This window comes from Arvicanthis niloticus, chromosome 12 (genome assembly GCF_011762505.2).
Source record: "Arvicanthis niloticus isolate mArvNil1 chromosome 12, mArvNil1.pat.X, whole genome shotgun sequence".
NCBI classification, from domain to species: domain Eukaryota; kingdom Metazoa; phylum Chordata; class Mammalia; order Rodentia; family Muridae; genus Arvicanthis; species Arvicanthis niloticus.
In genome coordinates this window covers 4,388,181-4,406,988 of record NC_047669.1, presented here as the reverse complement: position 1 = coordinate 4,406,988, position 18,808 = coordinate 4,388,181, and the positions used below count along the sequence as shown (strand labels likewise).

General features: G+C 55.0%; 1 protein-coding gene across 1 annotated transcript; it reads left to right on the top strand.

Moving 5' to 3' along the window:
* Positions 1–6: 6 nt before the first annotated feature.
* Positions 7–1,329, top strand: Gp1bb (glycoprotein Ib platelet subunit beta). Its single transcript, XM_076942629.1, has 2 exons — positions 7–223; positions 461–1,329. The coding sequence occupies exons 1-2, from the start codon at positions 7–9 to the stop codon at positions 1,069–1,071; spliced, it is 828 nt and encodes a 275-aa protein (XP_076798744.1). The 3' UTR covers positions 1,072–1,329.
* The last annotated feature ends 17,479 nt before the right edge of the window (positions 1,330–18,808 follow it).

Sequence of the window (18,808 nt, the reverse complement as noted above, 5' to 3'; positions counted from 1 at the left end):
TGTTCCATGAGCCCCTGGGAACGGGCGGGGGGCGGAAGCCCGGGCTGCCTGCGGTCCCAGGCGATAGTACCCTATCTGCCTCCGCAACGCCCTTGCGCGTCGGCTCGGAGTTATTTCTGGCCAGGCGGCAGAACTGTGGTCTGTTGCTGTAGACTCAGGCAGGCTCTCGGGCCAGCGCCACTCCAGAACGAAGTAGGCCGCCATCCTCTCGCCATGGGCTCCCGTGAGTTCTGGGGTCGGGTTTGCAGCTTTCTAGGAAGAGCCACGTCAGGAGGCGTTCTAGTTTGGGCGGCAATAGGCAAAAGCTTGGATCAGAGGTGGAGGGAAACTCCAGCCAGCATACGGGGTGGCCGGGGTGGAGGGACCTGCGGACTCGTGGGACACTGGCCCTAGGAGCTGGAGGGAGCAGCGCTGCCATTCCCAAGGATGCTCCCGGCTCATCCCAGCGCTTCTCTTCCAGGGCCGCGCGGGGCGTTGAGCCTGCTGCTGCTGCTGCTAGCGCCGCCCAGCCGCCCAGCCTCTGGCTGTCCCGCGCCATGCAGCTGCGCAGGGACGCGCGTGGACTGCGGGCGCCGCGGGTTGACCTGGGCCTCGCTGCCGGCTGCCTTCCCTCCCGACACCACCGAATTGGTGCTGACCGGTAACAACCTGACGGCGCTGCCGCCCGGGCTTCTGGACGCGCTGCCTGCGCTGCGCACAGCGCACCTGGGCGCCAACCCCTGGCGCTGCGACTGCCACTTATTGCCGCTGCGCGCCTGGCTGGCCGGCCGCCCGGAGCGCGCGCTCTACCGCGACCTGCGCTGTGTCGCGCCCCCGGCGCTGCGCGGCCGCTTGGTGCCCTACGTGGCGGAGGATGAGCTGCGGGCCGCGTGCGCGCCAGGCCCACTCTGCTGGGGAGCTCTGGTGGCGCAGCTAGCGCTGCTGGTCCTCGGGCTACTACACGCGCTGCTGCTGGCACTCCTACTGGGTCGCCTGCGGAAGCTGCGCGCTCGCGCGCGTGCACACTTCATCCGGGAGCTCTCTCTCACAGCTCCTCTGGTGGCCGAGTCAGCCGGAGGTGGTGCGTCCTAAGAAAGAACAGGCGCTGAGCAACAACGACCTGCAAACTTTACGGTCCCTGCTGGAGGACCCTCGCCTTCACCTGGATCGGTCTTGGTCTCTACCCTTGCCCAACCTCCCAGACCCAAGCTCTGCAAGCCTGAATCCACATGGGGCCAAACTGCTGCCAGTACTACCAGAGTGAAGCAACCTTGAGTCTCCAGAGCCTAGAGTGGTGGAGCGGCCCAGTCCCTGCCAGACTCCGCACTGAATAAACCTTTCTCCTCCTCATCTGGCGGTTTCTGTACCACCCGACTTTGCCAAAATCTAGAAAGGGCCTGAGGGGATGTTGTTAAAAGGGACATAATCACTTCTTCACACACTGCCAAACTGGTCTAGGGCAAACAAGAGTCAATGGATAAAACTCCCTGTACGCAGCTGTCTCCGAGGTCATGCGCAGTACGGATGCTGTGAATAGAGAGGTCCCTCTGCCACTGAGGAAGCTTGAAACAGCACAGGCAGGCAGCTTGGTCCTCAGAGGGGTGGCTTGTATGGACAACCAGGGCCATGAGAACCTTTCAAGGACAGCTCAGGAGTTGAGGCGACCCTGCTGTGTAGACAGCTATTAGAGCACCCAGAGACAGATAGAGGTTGGGGTGACTCAAAAACAAGTGACCGCTGTCTGTGGTCCAGTGGGACTCCATGGGCCAGTTCAGTGAGGAGGTGAACTGGGAAGAGTAGGCAAGGCCAAGTGACAGAAACATGATCTAAAGGCCTGCAGGTATGAGTTAGCCAGAGTCTCTGAAATGTGCTGTGGACTGAGTCAGGCCTTCTCCCACAACCCTGGACCCTCCGAGAGTTCTCAGATCTTCCTGTCCCACCTCACCAACTGACAGCCCAGCAGTCTCAGCCCCCCTGACAGTTCTCCCTGACAGAACACTATACATTATCACCTCAGACTCTGCCCAGACCTTTACATATGCTATTCTAACCTGGTCCATGGCGCTCCAGCAAGTGCCTCCCTCACAGCTCAGGACGCGGAGCTCCTCCCTGCTCCTTATTATCTGACCCCTACTCTGGAACTGAAAAACTAGGTACTGTTTCCTCCCTGGGTACCCAAAGGAGCAGAATGGCACCTTCCCCAGTATTGGAGCCAGCCTGGGTACCAGGCTCAGAGGTCCCCCTCCTGTTTGCCTCTATAAATACTGGAAGCTTTTTTGTTCCTGGCAATCTGATGATCCTGATGAAGAACCTTGGGTCTGAGCACAGGAAAGCACTAGGCCTCCTCTGACCACCACTGACCAGGTCGAGGAAGCTGTAGCTGACACGGCCTTTGTCTTGGCCTTTGTGGGACAAGACAGATGACTCTCCAGTAGGTTGATGCTATCTAGACGCTGCCAGTCAGACCTGAGGCATAAGCCACCCCCTCTTTTGTGGGCAGGTGCAGGGCATCCGGCCCATTGTGGACTGTGTACTTGTTCATCCGGCTTTATCAATGCATCAGGGACAGTGGTCCTCTTTGTTCACCCTCCCCAGGGGTGGCTTGTTACCCCCAGAGCCCCTGGTTGAGGTACACAGATAACACCTTAAAGACAGTTGAACACGGTGAGGGGAGGGCCATCCCTTCTGCTTTTCATAGGAGCAAACCAGGTGTCAAGAAGCACGCCATGCTCCTACCCTTTTCCCTGGCTAGAATGGAGCAGAGCTGAGACACCCCTCCAACTCTCCAGTTCTAACTCCTGACCCTAAGCTGACCCTCCACGTGCTTAGCCTGGGGTCTCAGCCTCCAACAAATGTGGGGAAGTGGATGGTCCCAGCTCAGTGCTCCTGAATGCACACTCCTCCTCAGCCCAGCCTCCACCATTGTCATCCACTTCAGAGACAACACACCTGTCCTGGAGTCTCCTCCCCAGCCACCAACTGGTCCCCTCTGTGGTCTGGAACTCCTCCCAGATGAGCATAAGTCACAGGGACCCTCTCAAAGACCTATTTAATATAGCTACACAGACACATTCCCAGGCTGGCTGATTCTGAGTCCCTTCCTCTGGAGCTCAGAAGTCAGAGGTGACTACACCACACTGCCCACCCAACCCTTGGCTTTGTGTACCTGTTCCACTCTCTGCACCCACCACACCTGTGCCCACCACAGTGGGTCTGCCCTCACTCCTGTGACCTCAGTCAAACTAAGAGATTTCCTGCCTCCGCTAGTCTAACACGGGGCATAGTGGTAGATTTAGAGAAGTCAAGCCATGCGTGCAACCTGTATTGCCATCCAGCCAAAGACTGCCAAGGAGCTGAATAGATGGAGTTCCAGTAAGGTTACACGAGGCTACCGCCAGCCTCGGCATAGATAGAGTGGTGACCTCCCACACAGAGCCTCTACCTCATTGTGAAATAGATACGTGCTGCAGGAGGGCTCTGTCCCTCTTGTTTTTTTTTCAACTGCCTGTTGATGAGCCCAGCCTTTTCCCTCAAGCACCATGACCCCCGACTGGCACCAGAGAGCGCTAGCGATCCGTAAAAGACGCAGAGCTCTGCGCGCATAGGAAGTTAGGGATGCCCCAGCAGTCCACCAAGGGAGCGGGACGGTCCAGACTGTCCAGACTGCACTGAGAGGGATTGGCAGGTCATTCCCTCCGGGGATGGAGAGGAGGGCACTGCGAGGTCGCTGACAGACGGGAAGAAGATGAGTGCAGTCCCCCTTCCTCCTATCCTTTGGCACACTGACAACCAGTCAACCGCAAAGATAAGGGACCTCTTCCGCCTGGTGGGAAGGACTTGGGCCAATTCAGGTTTAGCCCCTACCCGATATTTGCTCCGTAAACATTCATTCACCCCCGCTGTGTGCATTGTGAGGGGGTGGGGCTGACGATAATTGGCGCTGGACTCCCTCCATTTCTATGAGGGGAAAACCCAAAGACACAAAAAGAGAGGCTCCGACAGCTCCAGGCCACCCTGGTGACCAGGGTAGCATTGGAGTTCTCCATGTGTCTTCTATAGCCTGGAGAAGCTTCAAAACTGGGATGACCTGCTTGAAGCCACCACGAAGAGGATGCCCTGGGAAAGGTGTGGGGGCCCACCAGACTAGCCACATAGGAGGGGGAGGCCTGTACCCGCTGCCCAGACAGAGCAACAACATTGGGGTGGGTGGCCCATAGCTCACGGCAGCGTCTGCGCCCACCCCCAGCGTTTCCGATGGAAGACAGGCGGCAAGTGATAAATCACCAGCTCCCACTCCCACCCACCCAGGGCTAAACTGGTGGGCAAGGGCCGTGTGTCACAGAGACAAGGCCTGTGACAGAGACAGGAGACAGGCTAAAGCCAGAGGCCTTCTGACACCAGCCAGTTCCTTGCTGGGGTGTCTGAGTTCCCCAGGTACCCTTTCCATAAAGCCCATCTGGAAACCAGCTGAGAACCATCCCCACCACACTGACCCCAACTTGAGGTGTGTGCATTGACTCCGCAGCAAACTTCAGTTCCCCCGGGAAGACCATAAATCAGCAGGGAGCACTTGGAGTAGTGCCCCCAGTAGAGTGAGGGTCTTCGGGGGTCACTGATCCTAGTGACTAGGCCTGGCCTTGGCTGTGTCTCTCCCTTCTTAAACAGCTCTTGTGGGACCTCCCAGCCCCCAACCCTTCCTGGATTCTCGCCTGGAGCTCTCTATACTGTGTACTCTCTATAATGGCTGCACACGCTTTCTTACTTCTTTCTTGACTTTTCTTGTGACAAGAAAAGTCACAAAGCGTAATGTGTCCTCCTTAGGAGAACCCCTAGGGGCTGGCCTGTCCCTGGTCCCACAGAAGCTGTGAGGATCAGCAGGTCCTCCCGGTGAAGCTGTCTCTAGGGGTCTGCCATAGAAAACGCTGCCCGTGCCTCCTTCCATTCTGTCTTCCTGTCACCTCCTCTACCCAGAGTGCTGGCTGGACAAAGAGTGCTGAGAGATGAGCCAAGTAGGGCCCCCAGGTGTCACACACACACACACACACACACACACACACACACACTAAGGCAGGTGTGAAGTCAGTTGCAGTAGGAGAAGCTGATGAGAGCCCAAGGCCAGGCTCTGAGCTCTGCAGGACACAGGCCACTGCCCATTTCCCCAGGCTCCACAGAGCTCCCCTCAGGGTCCATGAGTGGAGTCAAGGTCACTTGTGCACTAAAAGCAAAACAGATTTCTCTTATAACTTGTCTCTGAATTGGGGTTGGGGGTATCCAAGGGGCTCCTTCCTGGAAAGACCTTGGGAACCCTTAAGATTGTACCTGAGAGACACACACTGTATGGCTGTGGCTGTCCTGGGTGTTGACCCTTAGAACAAACTCTCAAGTCAATCACTAGAGACATCTCAGAAGAGAGACAGTGGGGGTTGAGGCTGGAAGTTAGGGCTGGGGCTCAGGTCTTTTGGCCTCAGACTCAGTGAAGGTCCGTGCTCCATCCCCCATGGCCAGCTCCTCCTCCTGCGGGGATAACTCTCACAGCAGTGATCCTGGGTGGCTCAGCTAGCTGTTTGTCTAAGTATACCAAATGCATCAAGAGCTCTGGACCCGGCTGATCCATGTATGGCAGAAGGGTGCAAGGGCATCTTCCACAGAAGCCAGCCTGTCCCCTCTCCACTCAGGGTGTGGCTTTGTCTCCTGTATCACACAAGACCCTGGGGCTAGTTCCATGAGGTCACTGAGTCCCCAAGTGGGTAACAGAACACTTAAGGGATAAAAGGGATGGCTCTCAGGCTCTGTGAGCATAGCCCCAGAGGAATAACTCAGCACAACCACTGATTTGTGTAGGTAAACCTCAGGAACCCAATCCTAAGGAAAACTACTCGGGAGCTGAGGAGATTTGGTGAGATAAAGGCAGGACCCCGGGCAGCACTGGCCAGTGGAGCTGTCCAAGGCCTCTGCTGTCTGGAGGGACATTGGTGAGGGGTTTGGAACTTCTACTTTGAGAAGGTGCCTGCAGGCAGGCCAAAGGCAAACTCTGCGTTGGAATCTATTGTGATGCACTGGAGTTTGCTTTGCTCTGTGCTTTGTTTGTTTAAAGATGCTCTAGAAGAATTCCTGCCGGTCTTCACAGACACAGGGAAGAGGCTTCTGTCTGAGCAGGACTGGGGGAGGAGCGCTGACAGCACCTGTCTCAGCTCGCCTGCCTGCTGTTGACTGTGTTAAGAGTTACACTCGCTGGGGTACTTGCACAAGTAGACTGTCACCTTCCTTCAAGAGTGCAGTTCCCTGTGGCGGGCTGGGAGAACACAGAAAACATGGATTTCACCTGTGGGAGAAGTGAGGCAAGATCTTTGAGGTAGCTTTGAGTTCTCTGTTTAAGGGTCACTATTTTGTGGGTCTTTGCTCTGAAGATCCCCTGTTAGGGACCCCTAGTCTGTGTCTGTGTCTGTGTCTGTGTCTGTGTCTGTGTCTGTGTCTGTGTCTGTCTCTGTGTCTGTCTCTGTCTCTGTCTGTGTCTGTCTGTGTCTGTGTCTGTGTCTGTGTCTGTGTCTGTGTCTGTGTCTGTGTCTGTGTCTGTGTCTGTGTCTGTGTCTGTGTCTGTGTCTGGTCTCAGAAATTCCTACTGAGAAAATCTATCTTTGGCAGGTACCTGTTTCAGAGTCTCCAGTCTGGTGGTCAAAAACCCTTGTCTCCTTATTTGGGGGGTGCCATGATTATTCTGTACCTATCCCTGGACATTAGCCAACCCTTCCACCAGAATGTCTCCAAAAGATCCCACTCCCAAGCCTCTTGGGGGCAAAATCAGGAGACTGGCCAAAGTATATGAGAAACATGAGCCCCCAGTTCCTAGAGAATGCAGACTAACACTTGAAGAGAAAGCCTTGACCTACACTCAGCCACTTCCCAGGTTCACTCCAGGACCCTTCCCCAGTCCTCCTGGGGTCCTCCTACAGGATCCATGAAGTTCTCCTCAAATCCTCAGGACTGGGCATCCTCAGTAGCAGCAGATAACAAGGAACAGTGGCATCCACTGGTGGCAGCAGAACTACAAGCTAGGAGCTATTCCATGTCCTGGTGTGCAGCAGTCCTGGAGACTACCTACAAAGGGACCGGGCTGAATGACAGCCCTGGCCTCTTGTTGTTATTGTCTATTCAGTGGCCAGCTGATAGGGCTGGCTTGCCTGCCTGCCTCCATCACCTCCAGTGCTAGTCAGTGCCCAAGGATGAAGATCCCCAAACGGGACTGAGGCATCACCTGCCCTTGTCTTGCCTGTCATAGTCTTGACACAACCATGTTCTTTTTACCTCTGCCTTTGTCTCTATGCACTATGTCCTCTCACCTCCTACCACCTTCCTTGGGGCCTGTCTTGGTAGGGAGGGATCCTAAGCACACATACGTGCACACACAGCCTCTAGCGAGTCCCTTGTTCTGTTTTTTCTTCTCTGGGAAAGAACACATCTCCAAGGGTGGGTCAAGGCCATGCAGTTAGCAGAACATGTTCTGAATGGCAAGCTTCTGTGTCCCCAAACATGCTTGTCTAGGATACTATTTTAAAATGTGTAGGCACAGCGTTCACTATGTGTCAGGATATGGGTGAATGCATCCGGACTATACCACACTATGGTATGTGTCCCTGCACACACACACCCCAAGCCTCATCCCATGATCTGTATTTATCTCCACTACACCCAGAGGCCCTACCTTGCCACAGTGCACTCCTCGGGCAGCAGCTTGTCTCCACCCAACACACCATGTGTATGTATACTCTTGTTTTCTCTGCCTTGTGGGCCAGGGATGTGATCGTAAATCCTGCAGTTGATGACACGTTTATCCCTTGAGCGGCTGGTGGTGGGAATTTATGGCTGTACCTCCAGGTCATACTATTGGGCTTTCTTGGGTGTTATTAAGAGTGGGCCTGGAGGCCCTGGAACTCACACAAGGTCAGGTCTGGCTCAGAAGCAGAAATCTTGGGGTGTTCAGAGTCAGTGAGAGGCCTGGGTACAGCTAAAGGCTGAAGCTCCCTACCACCCAGGAGCCTTGTCTGCCGGGGACGTCCTATCCACCCCTCCCATGTCTCCTCAGTCTTTCATGAAGGAGATGGAAAGCAGTGTCAGAGCCCCAGGTATGGCACATGTGGTAGACTGTCCACCCACTGCACACTGCAGGGCCTGTTGGAAACAGGGGCACTTAGATGAGAACTGGGGACGAGGTTGGGGGCATTGACGGAGACTGAGATTGCACAGCGAGAAGAAGTCCTGGTGTGGACAGCACAGAGAGAGCTTTTTGCATGTCTGTCTCTGCCTTGGAAATATGGGTAGAAGAAGGCCTAGCAGCAGCAAGTTCAAGGCTGTGCTGGCATGGGTTACAGGGCCTAGAGACGGGGACTCCTGCTCTGCAGAATGTAATGTGAGGTTCATGAGTTTGAACACCCTCTTTGTCTTGCCAGATCTGGGGTAGGGTGGCTGCTGGGTTTAAGGAGGAGACAGGGAGATGATGGAGCTAGCCAGGTCCTGAGGGGCCACAGCTGGGGGGCAGGAGCCTGGCTGCTTCCCCTCTGACTGTCTGTCTGCCTGTGTGTCCATCCATCTGTGAGTAGGGTCGGGTCTCTAAGGGATCTTTTGTCAGCTCTCAGGCTCCCCATCTCTGGTCCTAGCTCAACCCTCCCACCCCCCCTGCACCTCCTGCTGTCAGGATGAGCGATGGCCAGGGCCCCTCCCCGGGCCCTCAGCCCCAGGCCTGGTTCCCGCTCATTAGCTGCTGACACTGTTTGCTTTCCTGGGGACGCCCACCCCGTCACAGGCCATTTCTCCTGGTACCCCTTGCCCCAGGGGCCTGCCCAGGGATTTAGGGTGCTGAGCTGCACAGAATGTCAGCACAGGGCAGGACTGGCCCTCTGAGGTGACAGACAGATGGAAAGAGAACATTATCGTTACCTACTTACTTGCGAGCATGAGAAGAGTCCTATGGCCCTGCACATGCTACATAACCAGGTCCAGCAGAGACCAGACTAACTGAGGCAGCTTAGGGTCCTGTTGGCGTGGTAGGACACACAGCATGTCTGTGGGAGGGCCACAGTCGGGGCGGGGTTGTCTAGAGACACGTGATAGTCTCCATCTCCACTGCCTCTAATTCTGTCTTTGTCGCTGGGTCTCTCCCCCATGAGATGATCACTGGGCCACCAGCCTCCTGAGGAGGTACCCCACTTCCTACCTAGGGTCCCTCTGTCCTTCCTTCTAAGTACAGAGCACAGTTTGGGGATGCAGGTCCCAGGACTGGGCACTCCTCCCTTGGGCTCCCGGCCCAGAGTGGCCACAGCTGGGCGGCATCAGGGCCAGCAGGCCAGTGGCAGCCGGTCCTTCACTAAAAAATGTGTTTGTGATTTTGGCGGCGGGGCAGATAACGGTGACGAATGGCCGGCCTGCCCCACGGGGCCCCTGGCCCATCTGGTTTGACTTTGGTCTGTCGGTGAGTATCCTTGGGCCCCGCTCATCCCCTCAAGCAGTACCCATGAGCAAGGCCAGGGACTGGTGTGGGCATACGCAGACAGCCTCAATATCCTTCTGATCATTGCCCTCTCTGTCCCTCAGTCATGTCTGTCCCCTCATTATGGGTCTCCCTCAGAGGTGCCCACCTACTGACACTGGGCACTGGCTCACACATGATGATCACAGGATGATGAGATGGCAAAGGCCTAGCAGAGGCCAACGGTTTGTCTGCTGTGGTAAGTGCTCACCCAGACCAAGGGAAGCTGGGTAAGACAGAGGATCAAATAGATCCGAACAGAGGGAGGCAAGCAGCTGGACTGGCCCCGGCCCACACAACACTCATGTGCTCGTTGTCATCGGGAATTTCTGACAGGGCTCCAGACCCGCCCTTAGTCCATGGCCTCCAGATCATTTATTTCCATGTTTCAGGAGAAGCTTCCTGGTCAGGCCTGTGCTCAGCCAAGGTCAGTGAGGTTGAGTGAGAGGCACACTCCCTTCATACATAACTTCTCCCTTCCTCTGCTCTTTGGGGTCTCCAGGGTGGCTAGACAGGTCTGGAGAGGCCATTTCTGCACAAGAGGTGTCACCATGCCACACACACCCTGAATCCTGACCACAATGCTTCAGCAAATTCCTCCCAGGCTGGCCACTGCATCCCATGAAGTAGGAAGACACAAGGGTAGCCCATGTGTGTGTGGCCAGGGGTCTTCCAGGGCTGAACATGTGCATTCAGTGCTCAGAAGGCCCTCTTGAGCTCAGCCTGCCCAGGACACAGAGGGGAGCTTGGCCAGCCTTTGTCATGGCTCCGTGGGCCCTCTAGAGCACTGGTGAGTCCCCTCAACTGCTCCAGCTCTGGCTGGAGACAGCTGTGGGGGAAGGAGCAGGAGAGGCAGTGCCCCGTTGGATCCCTGTCTCCCTCAGCAGGTTAATCCTCCTGCCTCTGTGTCACATTGTTGAGAATTAACTTTGTTGAAATAAAAATTGGTCTTGGTATTAACTTGGCCTCCAGGATTTTCTCTGGGATCCAGAAGGCCATAGAGAGTCAGAAGCCCATTCCCAGAACTGGCGGCAGCTCAGGTTGCAGGAGCAGCAATGACCTCCTAATCCCCTGCAAGGCTCTGACCAGCCCCTCCCACCCCCCAAGATACTGAGCCTGGTTCCTTGGGACTGAGAACGCTGCTTCAGCCTCTGCTTCCTCAGGCCTTAACCAGGAAAGCCCAGTATGGTTGTGGCATGGATCTCCAGGGCCAATCTCTGGTCCCTATCCTATCCTCATCACTTCGCCATGTCTCTGGGTCACTGGGCTGCCACAAGGGGCAAGCACAGGATACCTATCACTCCCACCCCTCCAGGTTTGGCCACAACCTCATCTCTACAACTTCTCTGGCCTCAGTTTCCCTTCATGTGAAATAGGAGGCTTGTCTGAACTGGGGAGGTGTTGAAAGAGATTGAGAAGACAGAGCAGTTAAAGATGTCCAGCCAATGTCAGAGAGATGGCAACTGAGAGAAAACCCCTAGGCCTGAGGAAGGCAGACTACCAAGCATGCCGCTGTGGGTTGGATCTTCCAAGGGATGGACCATCAGGAACATACAGCCCCTTGGTGTCTCTGTGCAATCTGCTGGCTATGCAGGTTAAGATCCCCAACTGCCAGACAGTCAGGTTAGGACAGGATCATGCCATCTAAAGCTCCCAGAGTAGTTCCTAGTGAGACCTGTCGGTGCTCCTGAGATAACAGCAGCTATCAAATTTAGTCGCAGATGTCCCTCAGAATCCAGCATTCAAGTCATTTTGGATCCCAACTACCCAAGGATGCCAAGCCCCGAAGGTACTCACCCCTTACTTATCATCTCTGCACACCTGAAACCAGGCCCTGGTCACTTGCAGCAGCTGACACCATGTCATTTCTGTATAGATAGTTGTTTGTAGATTAATGAGTGCAAACCCCTGTGTTCAGCACAGATGCTGGCTTACTATTTCCTTTTGGGGTACTGGGGCTCAAACCTGGGGCTCCATGTTTATCCCCTATCACAAATTATGCCTCCAGCATTTGTTTTTGTTACACAGGGCCTCAGTACATGTCCAGGCTGGCTTGGAATGTGTGATCCTCCTGTCTCAGCCAATGCTGATGCTGGGATTACAGTGCTGTAGCATCATGCTTTACCTTTTAAAATATTTTTATTCTGTGGTTGGTGGAACCCATCAGTTGAAACCAGGACTGGCTGTTTCAGTACATGTATGAATCTGTGGGCAGCTGCTTCCAGAATGAACTGCTGAAGGTGTTGTATACCTTGAATGATACGTTCTCTCTTTTTTTCCCTCTCCCTCCCTCTCCTTTCCCCTCAGTCTCCCTCCTGCCATCTCTGGGGGAGCTGTTGAGCCCCCTAGGGGACCTCTGTTCTTTATAGCCCACAATACAGAACACAAGCCTGAGAACTTGGGGGTGAAGCCCTGCCAACCTAAGACCCTGCATCCTGGTAGCCAATGGAAAACAACACCCCCAACTGGTGGTCTTCTGGAAGCCTGGTCGGACCACATCCCAAGCAGTGTGTTTGGGGGCAGATACAGCCTGGGAATGGCTTGGGCTGGGGGCCTGGGAATGGAAGTGGTAGCCCGGGGGGTGCAGGAGTGGACCCAGCTGTTGCAGCCTGGCTCCAATTCCCGCTCTGCATGGAAGAGAGTCCCTAGGGCCAAGGCTGGTGGTCTGTCTGAGAGGGAGGGGAGATTGTGGGGGCTGTGCCTTCCTCCTGGCAGTGGTCCCTGGGGCATCAGGAGTAGGAGGAAGTTGCTTTCATGCTGAGGGACAGAACAAGCTGTTGGGGAGACTCTCTTACCCCCAGATTGTGTGCAATGGGTCTCCCTGCTTTTAGTACCTGAATCTCTAATACCTCTCAATCACATTCTCAGCTGACACCTGTGCCAAGTTCCTACATGTTCTAAGAAGTGAAGCAATCATCCCTCTGTCCCTTGTTTGCACCCCCAGAGCCTCCCTTCTGTATTATGAACCAGGCACTAGCTAGTACCACCCAGATCTCTGAGCCAATGAGCCTCTCCACCCGAACCATCTGAACACTCCTACTCACCCTTCAAGACCCTGCACAATTGTACTTGTTGCTTGAAAGCCACTCAGAATACTAAGCCCCGTATTAGCCCAGTGTCATTTCTTCCTAGTGCCTCTTTCTTGTGTGATAGAAGGCTACACACAGGCTTAGGTTACACGGTGTTTCATCTAAATTATCTTCAGTTGAAGATGTTATTGGGTCCTGTAGACTCAAGCTTGAACTATGAGGCTTGGTATCAAGGCTGTCAGGGCCTGCCCACCACCAGGGCAAACACTGTGAGGAGGATGGAGGGCATCAGAGAAGCTGAGATGAGCTGGTGAGTGGGAGGTTCCCTCCAGCAGGGGAATGGAGCCCAGTCGGCTTACCCACAACACTTGCCTGGCTTCAGTGGAGGCCAATGGGGCGGGCCAGAGGGGAATCTTACTCTCAAAATCCCTCCTGCCTGCTGCCAGCCTCCAGGGAAGTCCCGCCATGTGGGAACCTGATATTTTAAGACTTAAAGCAAATGTTTCTGGGGCCCTGAGCTGCACCAAGGCTCCCATTCAGCCTCATGGGGGCAGGGCCAACACAGAAGAGCAGACCCCCACCTGCACACTGTTCCCTGGGTGGCAGTTTCTGATAGCAGGGAGCATGGCATGCAAGAAACCCCTTAAGCACAGGGGAGGAAGACCTGAGGGGCTTGCAGCCTGATGGTCCCTCTCCCAGGCCATCAGAAGTCTTGAATTCACTCTGGGCCAGGACCAAGTACACAATTAGCTGCCCAACCTAGGCACCATCAGGGTGAGCACTTCCATGTCCAGGGTGTGGTTTTGAGCTGAGAAATGTGAGCTGAACCTTTCCATCCGGTAAGGGACGAGATTTGAGATCCACTGGTGATGTCTATCCGGGTTACAGACATGAAAGTGATGATCTGTGTGCTGCTTCCTGATCTATCGTGACAAAAACACAGGACAGGATTCTTCCCCTCATGAGCAGACAGATGAGCAGACCTCATGGCCTGGGTAAGAGAGGGGCATGAAGCTTTGTCTTGACTCCGGGCTTCTATCCCAATCTCCCCCCATCCCACCCCCCTGCCCCAAGTTCACCTTCCTTCTAGTCAGCCTTGAAGATTAGAACACAACACTGGGAGGAGAACAATGCTGGCACAGCAGCTGGAGTTGTTCTGGGGCAGTCAAAACCTAAGAGTCTAACCTTTGTCTGTCTGTCTGTCTGTTTGTTTGTTTGTCTGTCTGTTTGTTTGTCTGTTTGTTTGAGAAAGGGTCTCACTACATAGACCAGGCTGGCCTGGAACTCACAGAGCTCCACCTGCCTTTGCCTCTGGAGCCCTGGGATTAAAAGGCTCGAACCACCAAGGCCAGCAAGGATATAATCTTAAAGTATGTTCCAGGACTGGTCCGGCGGGGAACACAGGGGCACACCAAGAGAGGAAGGCTACTCTGGATGCTCTTTTAGGGTAGACTATATAAGCAGGCTCAGCTATCCCAGACCACAGTCCTCAGAGCTGGGTTTCTTGATTGACAGAGCTTGCTCACCTTTACTCTTACGTCATGTGCCTGTCACAACTCTTCTTGAGCAATTTTCACCATTTTACAGATGGAGAAACTGAGGTCCAGAAAGAGAGGACAGTCTTTCTAGGATCCTAAGCCAACCTAGCTGTGTTCTCACCTTAACTCTCTGCTCTGGCCCACGGCCTGCAGACAGGGCAGAGCTCTGCATGGCTGGGGTAGAGTAGAGCACTTCCTGAAGAGAATCCTAGTATTCGAACCTGCCTGTGGGGCTCCTGGCCGGTCTGAGCTCAGCTTCCCCACAAGCCTGGTGGGCATCACCACTGACCTGGGGCTATCACTTCCTGGCCCTACTGCCCTCCTTTTTCCGTTTTTACAACCTGCCAAGCTTGACCATCGCCACAAGTTCTTCTGTGCTGAGGGGATAGCTCACCTCTGTGTTCCCAAGAGCGTCCCCACCTTAGACAGGACAGGCCTGCCACCATCATTGCCTTGCTGTGAGGATGCATACTGTGTGGTCCCCTGGGCCTCGGGGCTCCCAGTTCTGAAATTGGTGGAAGGGTCACTGGCAGGAAGGTAGGGGAAGCACCCCCCATTGGCCTCTGCTGCCCTGCTCCCTACCCTGGGCACACATGCTGTTCACTCTGGTCCAGCCAATTGCACTTGGCCTTGAACTGTCCACAGGCCAGAGCTGTGTGATGTCTGTGATCACACCTCTGATGATCTGGAGCCAGGAAGGTGCCCACAGAAACTTATGCTTACAGAGCCCCAACTGGAGGCCAGGAGTCCCCAGCCAGAGTGCCTCCAGCAGCCACCACTGCCCCCACACCTCCTTCCTCCCCATCCTCTATTCTTTGGGCCTTTGTTTCTTCACATATACTTAGGAAAAGGCAGGATGCTGTTGGAAGGGAGAGAGGTGTTTAGGAAGTTGTAGTGGAGGTGGGAAGAAAACATAGAAAGTAGGACTTCGGGGTCCAGGAGGAGGAAGTGAGACGCTCTTGGTCCCACAGACATCAAGAGCAGAGACTGAATTAATTAGAACTCCTAAGGCCACTGGGTCAGAGAGGTCCCAGACCTGGGGCCTCCCAGAGACCCTACATCCAGGGCACCACTGGGAGAGAGATAGCTCAGAGTGGTAGGTCAGGGTAGCAGGCAGTGGCAGCACCCGGCTCCGCCCCTTCCCCCAACCACACACCCTGTCAGAGCCCCTTCCCTTGTGTCTAGGCCCCTGGACCCGCTTGCACACCCAGACTCCAAACTGGAAAGACGGGCCGAAGAGCAAACAAGCTTCATACCACAGCCCCTACCCAGGCCTGTATGGGCAGGGCCAGGAGCTGGGCTTCCTCCTTTTGGGGTCCCAGGAGCCTAGTGAGAGGGACAGACAACCTGTCAGCCCCTGTCTAGCCATGCCAAGCCTCCTGCTCACTCTTCTTCAGGATAGCACTCTGGAAAACAGGCACAGGTGGGCCTTTTGTTCTCCGTGTGCATCTCTTAGGAAGGAGCTGCCCATCACCGGGCTGTCCAAGAGATGTCAGAAGGTCACTGAATCTAGACAAACAGGACCAACTCTTCGAGATTCTTCTCAGACCACAGTCCCTGTGGCTCCTTCCTAAGGCTCAATCCTGGCATTCAGACACATGGTGAGTATAGGGACTGGACAAACACCAGCTGCTCAGTAAGGAGACCCTTCAGAGCAGTCTAGGGCACACTGAATGACTCTTGCCTCAGCCTGCTCTTGCCATCCTGAAGACTCAAGTGAGATCTCGAGATCCCTGCTGTGCCTCAGGCTGCCTCTGCCTCTGCCTCCTCAGTGGCTGTCATCATTGCGCCAGGGTCTTGGCACACTTAGAAATCAGGAGGGTTCCGTTTCTTCCAGATCTGAGTGGTGATTTTCACTGTATTTGACAATCCAAGCTACAGAAAAGAGGAGAGAAGGTCTGTGCTGCGGAGACATGGAGCTGAAGAGAGGCATGGGTGGGTATGCGCTGGGCTTGAGAGACAGGCCCTGACAAGACCGAGAGTGGACATGGGTGGGCCAAGCTGCACTGCGTTAGAGCCTTAATCTAATCCAGCGACACGGAGCTCAGAAGACCTTACCTCCAGTCTGGAGGCTGGAGCACAAGTCCAGTTACACTGGCCGAGTAGTGGAGGTGGTCAAGGGGTCAGAGTGGAGGGGAGAAGCAGGGGCTGTGGGGAGCTGCCATGGAAGAGGGTAAGGAAAAAAATCACAGGGTAACAGGGGGCTTGAGGGTAGTGGGGTCAGAAAGCTCCAGAGTAAAGGACAGAGGAACGCTGGGAAGTAATAGAGACAGGACTTCAAATATGTTCAGTGGCAGCATTTAACTGGTTGGCCAGGTCTGTCCCCATGAGACCAGAATGTGGCCAGCCACAGTGGCCAGGTTAGGCCAGATTGGTGTGCTGGGTGTCCATCCTTCCTAAGAACCTGTCAGCAGCCTAGACATGGGGCATGGGTGAGCAGGAGAGCCGGGCACCAGGCTGTCCTGTGAGGACACAAAGCTCCACCCTCAGTCTTGCCACCGGACACTCACATGACCTGTGACTGGCTGCCTGCCCGCCCACCCACCCTGCTGCCAATCACAGTGACTATCCTCCTGCCACACCTGCTCATGGCTGACAGAGGTCTCTATTCCCAGCCAGCCGCCTGCTTGGGTTATATTTAGGCCACAGGGGTGGTGCTGAGCTCATGACCCCCTCTTGGGGCCTAGAGCAGGGGCAGCTGGACTGGGCCGATTGCCCAAGCTTGGCCTGGCGGCTCAAGAAGAGTGCTGAGGCCTGGTTACTGCCTGCACGGCTGGTCCCCCAGTGCCTCATACCCTGTTCCATAGCTGGTAGACGAAGAGAGGCCTGGGCTCTGGCTGTAGTGCATGTGAGAAAGTAAGGCTGGAACAGGGACTGGGCTCTAATTCACTCATGGAGCCTGGGCATGATGGCTGTGGAAAATTCAGGGGGTCCAGCAAGACTGGGGAGCTAGGAGGTCCAGGCCAGGGAACAGGAGGACAGCCAGGGGCTGGGCAGACAGTACAACTGTTCTCTCCTGGAGCTCCCTGCACCTTTCCAGGGGGACCCTGAAGCCCAGGCCCTTCTCCAGGCTGTCTCACAGGATGCTGCTAGGCAGGAAGTGATCCTCACAAGCCGCACCGCCTCTGCTGGTACATAGGGACACTCCGCGATATTTGGGCCTTAAATCTGACTCTGTCAGTCTGAGCCAGACCCCAGGTTTCCTGTCCCAATGCCAGCATGGAGGAGCAGTGTGTCCCATCACCCCCACACTGGTAGATAAAACTCTGAAGACTCCAGACCCAAGGACTTCTGTGATACCTCTTTGTCTTGCTATACAACCCAGGCAGAGGGGATATGACTGGGTTCCTCGCCATCTGTGGTGCTCCTGCACGCATGCCCAGCTCTGGAATCATCTGCCACTGTATTAGTCATGGCTCTGTAGAGGAATAGAACTGATAGAACGAATACATGTTTGTGCATATATATTTAATAAATAAATATACTGTTTATTAAATCAGCTTACTTCAAAATAGTAACAACAGCTGTTTCACACCTGAGAGGCTAGGTGCCCCAGTAGAGGGAGCAGTGATTGTCACACACTGGAGAGGGTCCGCCCTTGGTTCAGGCCAGGCACCTCAGCAGTCTTAGTCTGAGGCTGCTAACCTGGAAATTTCCAGAAGAGCTGCTGGTCCATAGTCCTGAAAACACTGCTTCTGCAATCAGGAGAGGAAGCAGCAGCAGCAACAGGTTAAATCCACTCTGGGAGAGATGGATACACTGAGTAGAAGGTGGGGAAGCTTCCCTGGTCAGACAGCTACCAGAAGGCACCACCCACACCGGGGAGGTGGGTCTTCCCACATCAACTAAAGCCAATCAGGACAGTTCTTCAGGTGGGGCTTCCTACTCAAATGATTCTTTTTTTTTTTTTTTTTTTTTTTTTTTTTTTTTTTTTTAAGGGTTACTCTGTGTAGCCCTGGCTGGCCTGGAACTCACAGAGATCTGCCTGCCTCTGCCTCTGAAGTACTTTAACTAAAGGCCTGTGCTACTACACCCTGCTCAAATAATTCTAATTTGTGACAAGTTGTCATTAAAGCAGTCTGTCTCTTAGGGAGCCACCACTCTGCTCTCCTGAGTCTGGCCACCTAAGAAAGCAAAATCTATCTGTACAGACTGTTCCTTCTCGGCCTTGAGCTCACAGGTCTGGTCAGGGACCACCATCCTGCTCAACTGTCAGTTCCAGCTTGGGATGGGGAGGGGCTGCTCAAAGCTCAAGTCCTCCCCCCTCTCCCCAGCTTCCTGCCCTGTTGACCCAGGATCTGAATGAATGTCTGGGTCCCAGCCTTAACTCTCCCCCTCATCACAGGAAACACATCACTGGGGACTGTGGGACCACAGACCAGGCAGAAGGCATTGAGGCAGGGCCAAGGGCTCTTGCCGGAAGTGGCTGCCCTACCCTCTGAGGTTCAGGAAGTAGGGGTCTCAGAAGCTTCCTCTGGGCCAGACTGCCTCGGTGGAGCTGGGCAGTGGAGGGTCAGAGGCCTGGCTGCAGCTGCCCCTTCCTCTCCAGCTAGTCGCCAGCTGGGTGGCCTGGATGTATGGGCTGGGAAGTGGGGATGGGGGTGGGTCCCTTGGGCTCCCACAGGTGACCAGCTGTCAGAACCGGAAGACTGATCCCAGTGTGATCAGAAGATGGGGGAAGGGCTGCCAGAGACGGGCTCCGGAGCATGTGCCCACCTCAGCCTGGGCCTGTGTGCTTCCTG

Coding starts and splice junctions, on each gene's coding strand:
- Gp1bb (XM_076942629.1), top strand. CDS start 7: ATGAGCCCCTGGGAACGGGCGGGGGGCGGAAGCCCGGGCTGCCTGCGG. Junction 224..460: donor TCCTCTCGCCATGGGCTCCC/GTGAGTTCTGGG, acceptor CTTCTCTTCCAG/GGCCGCGCGGGGCGTTGAGC.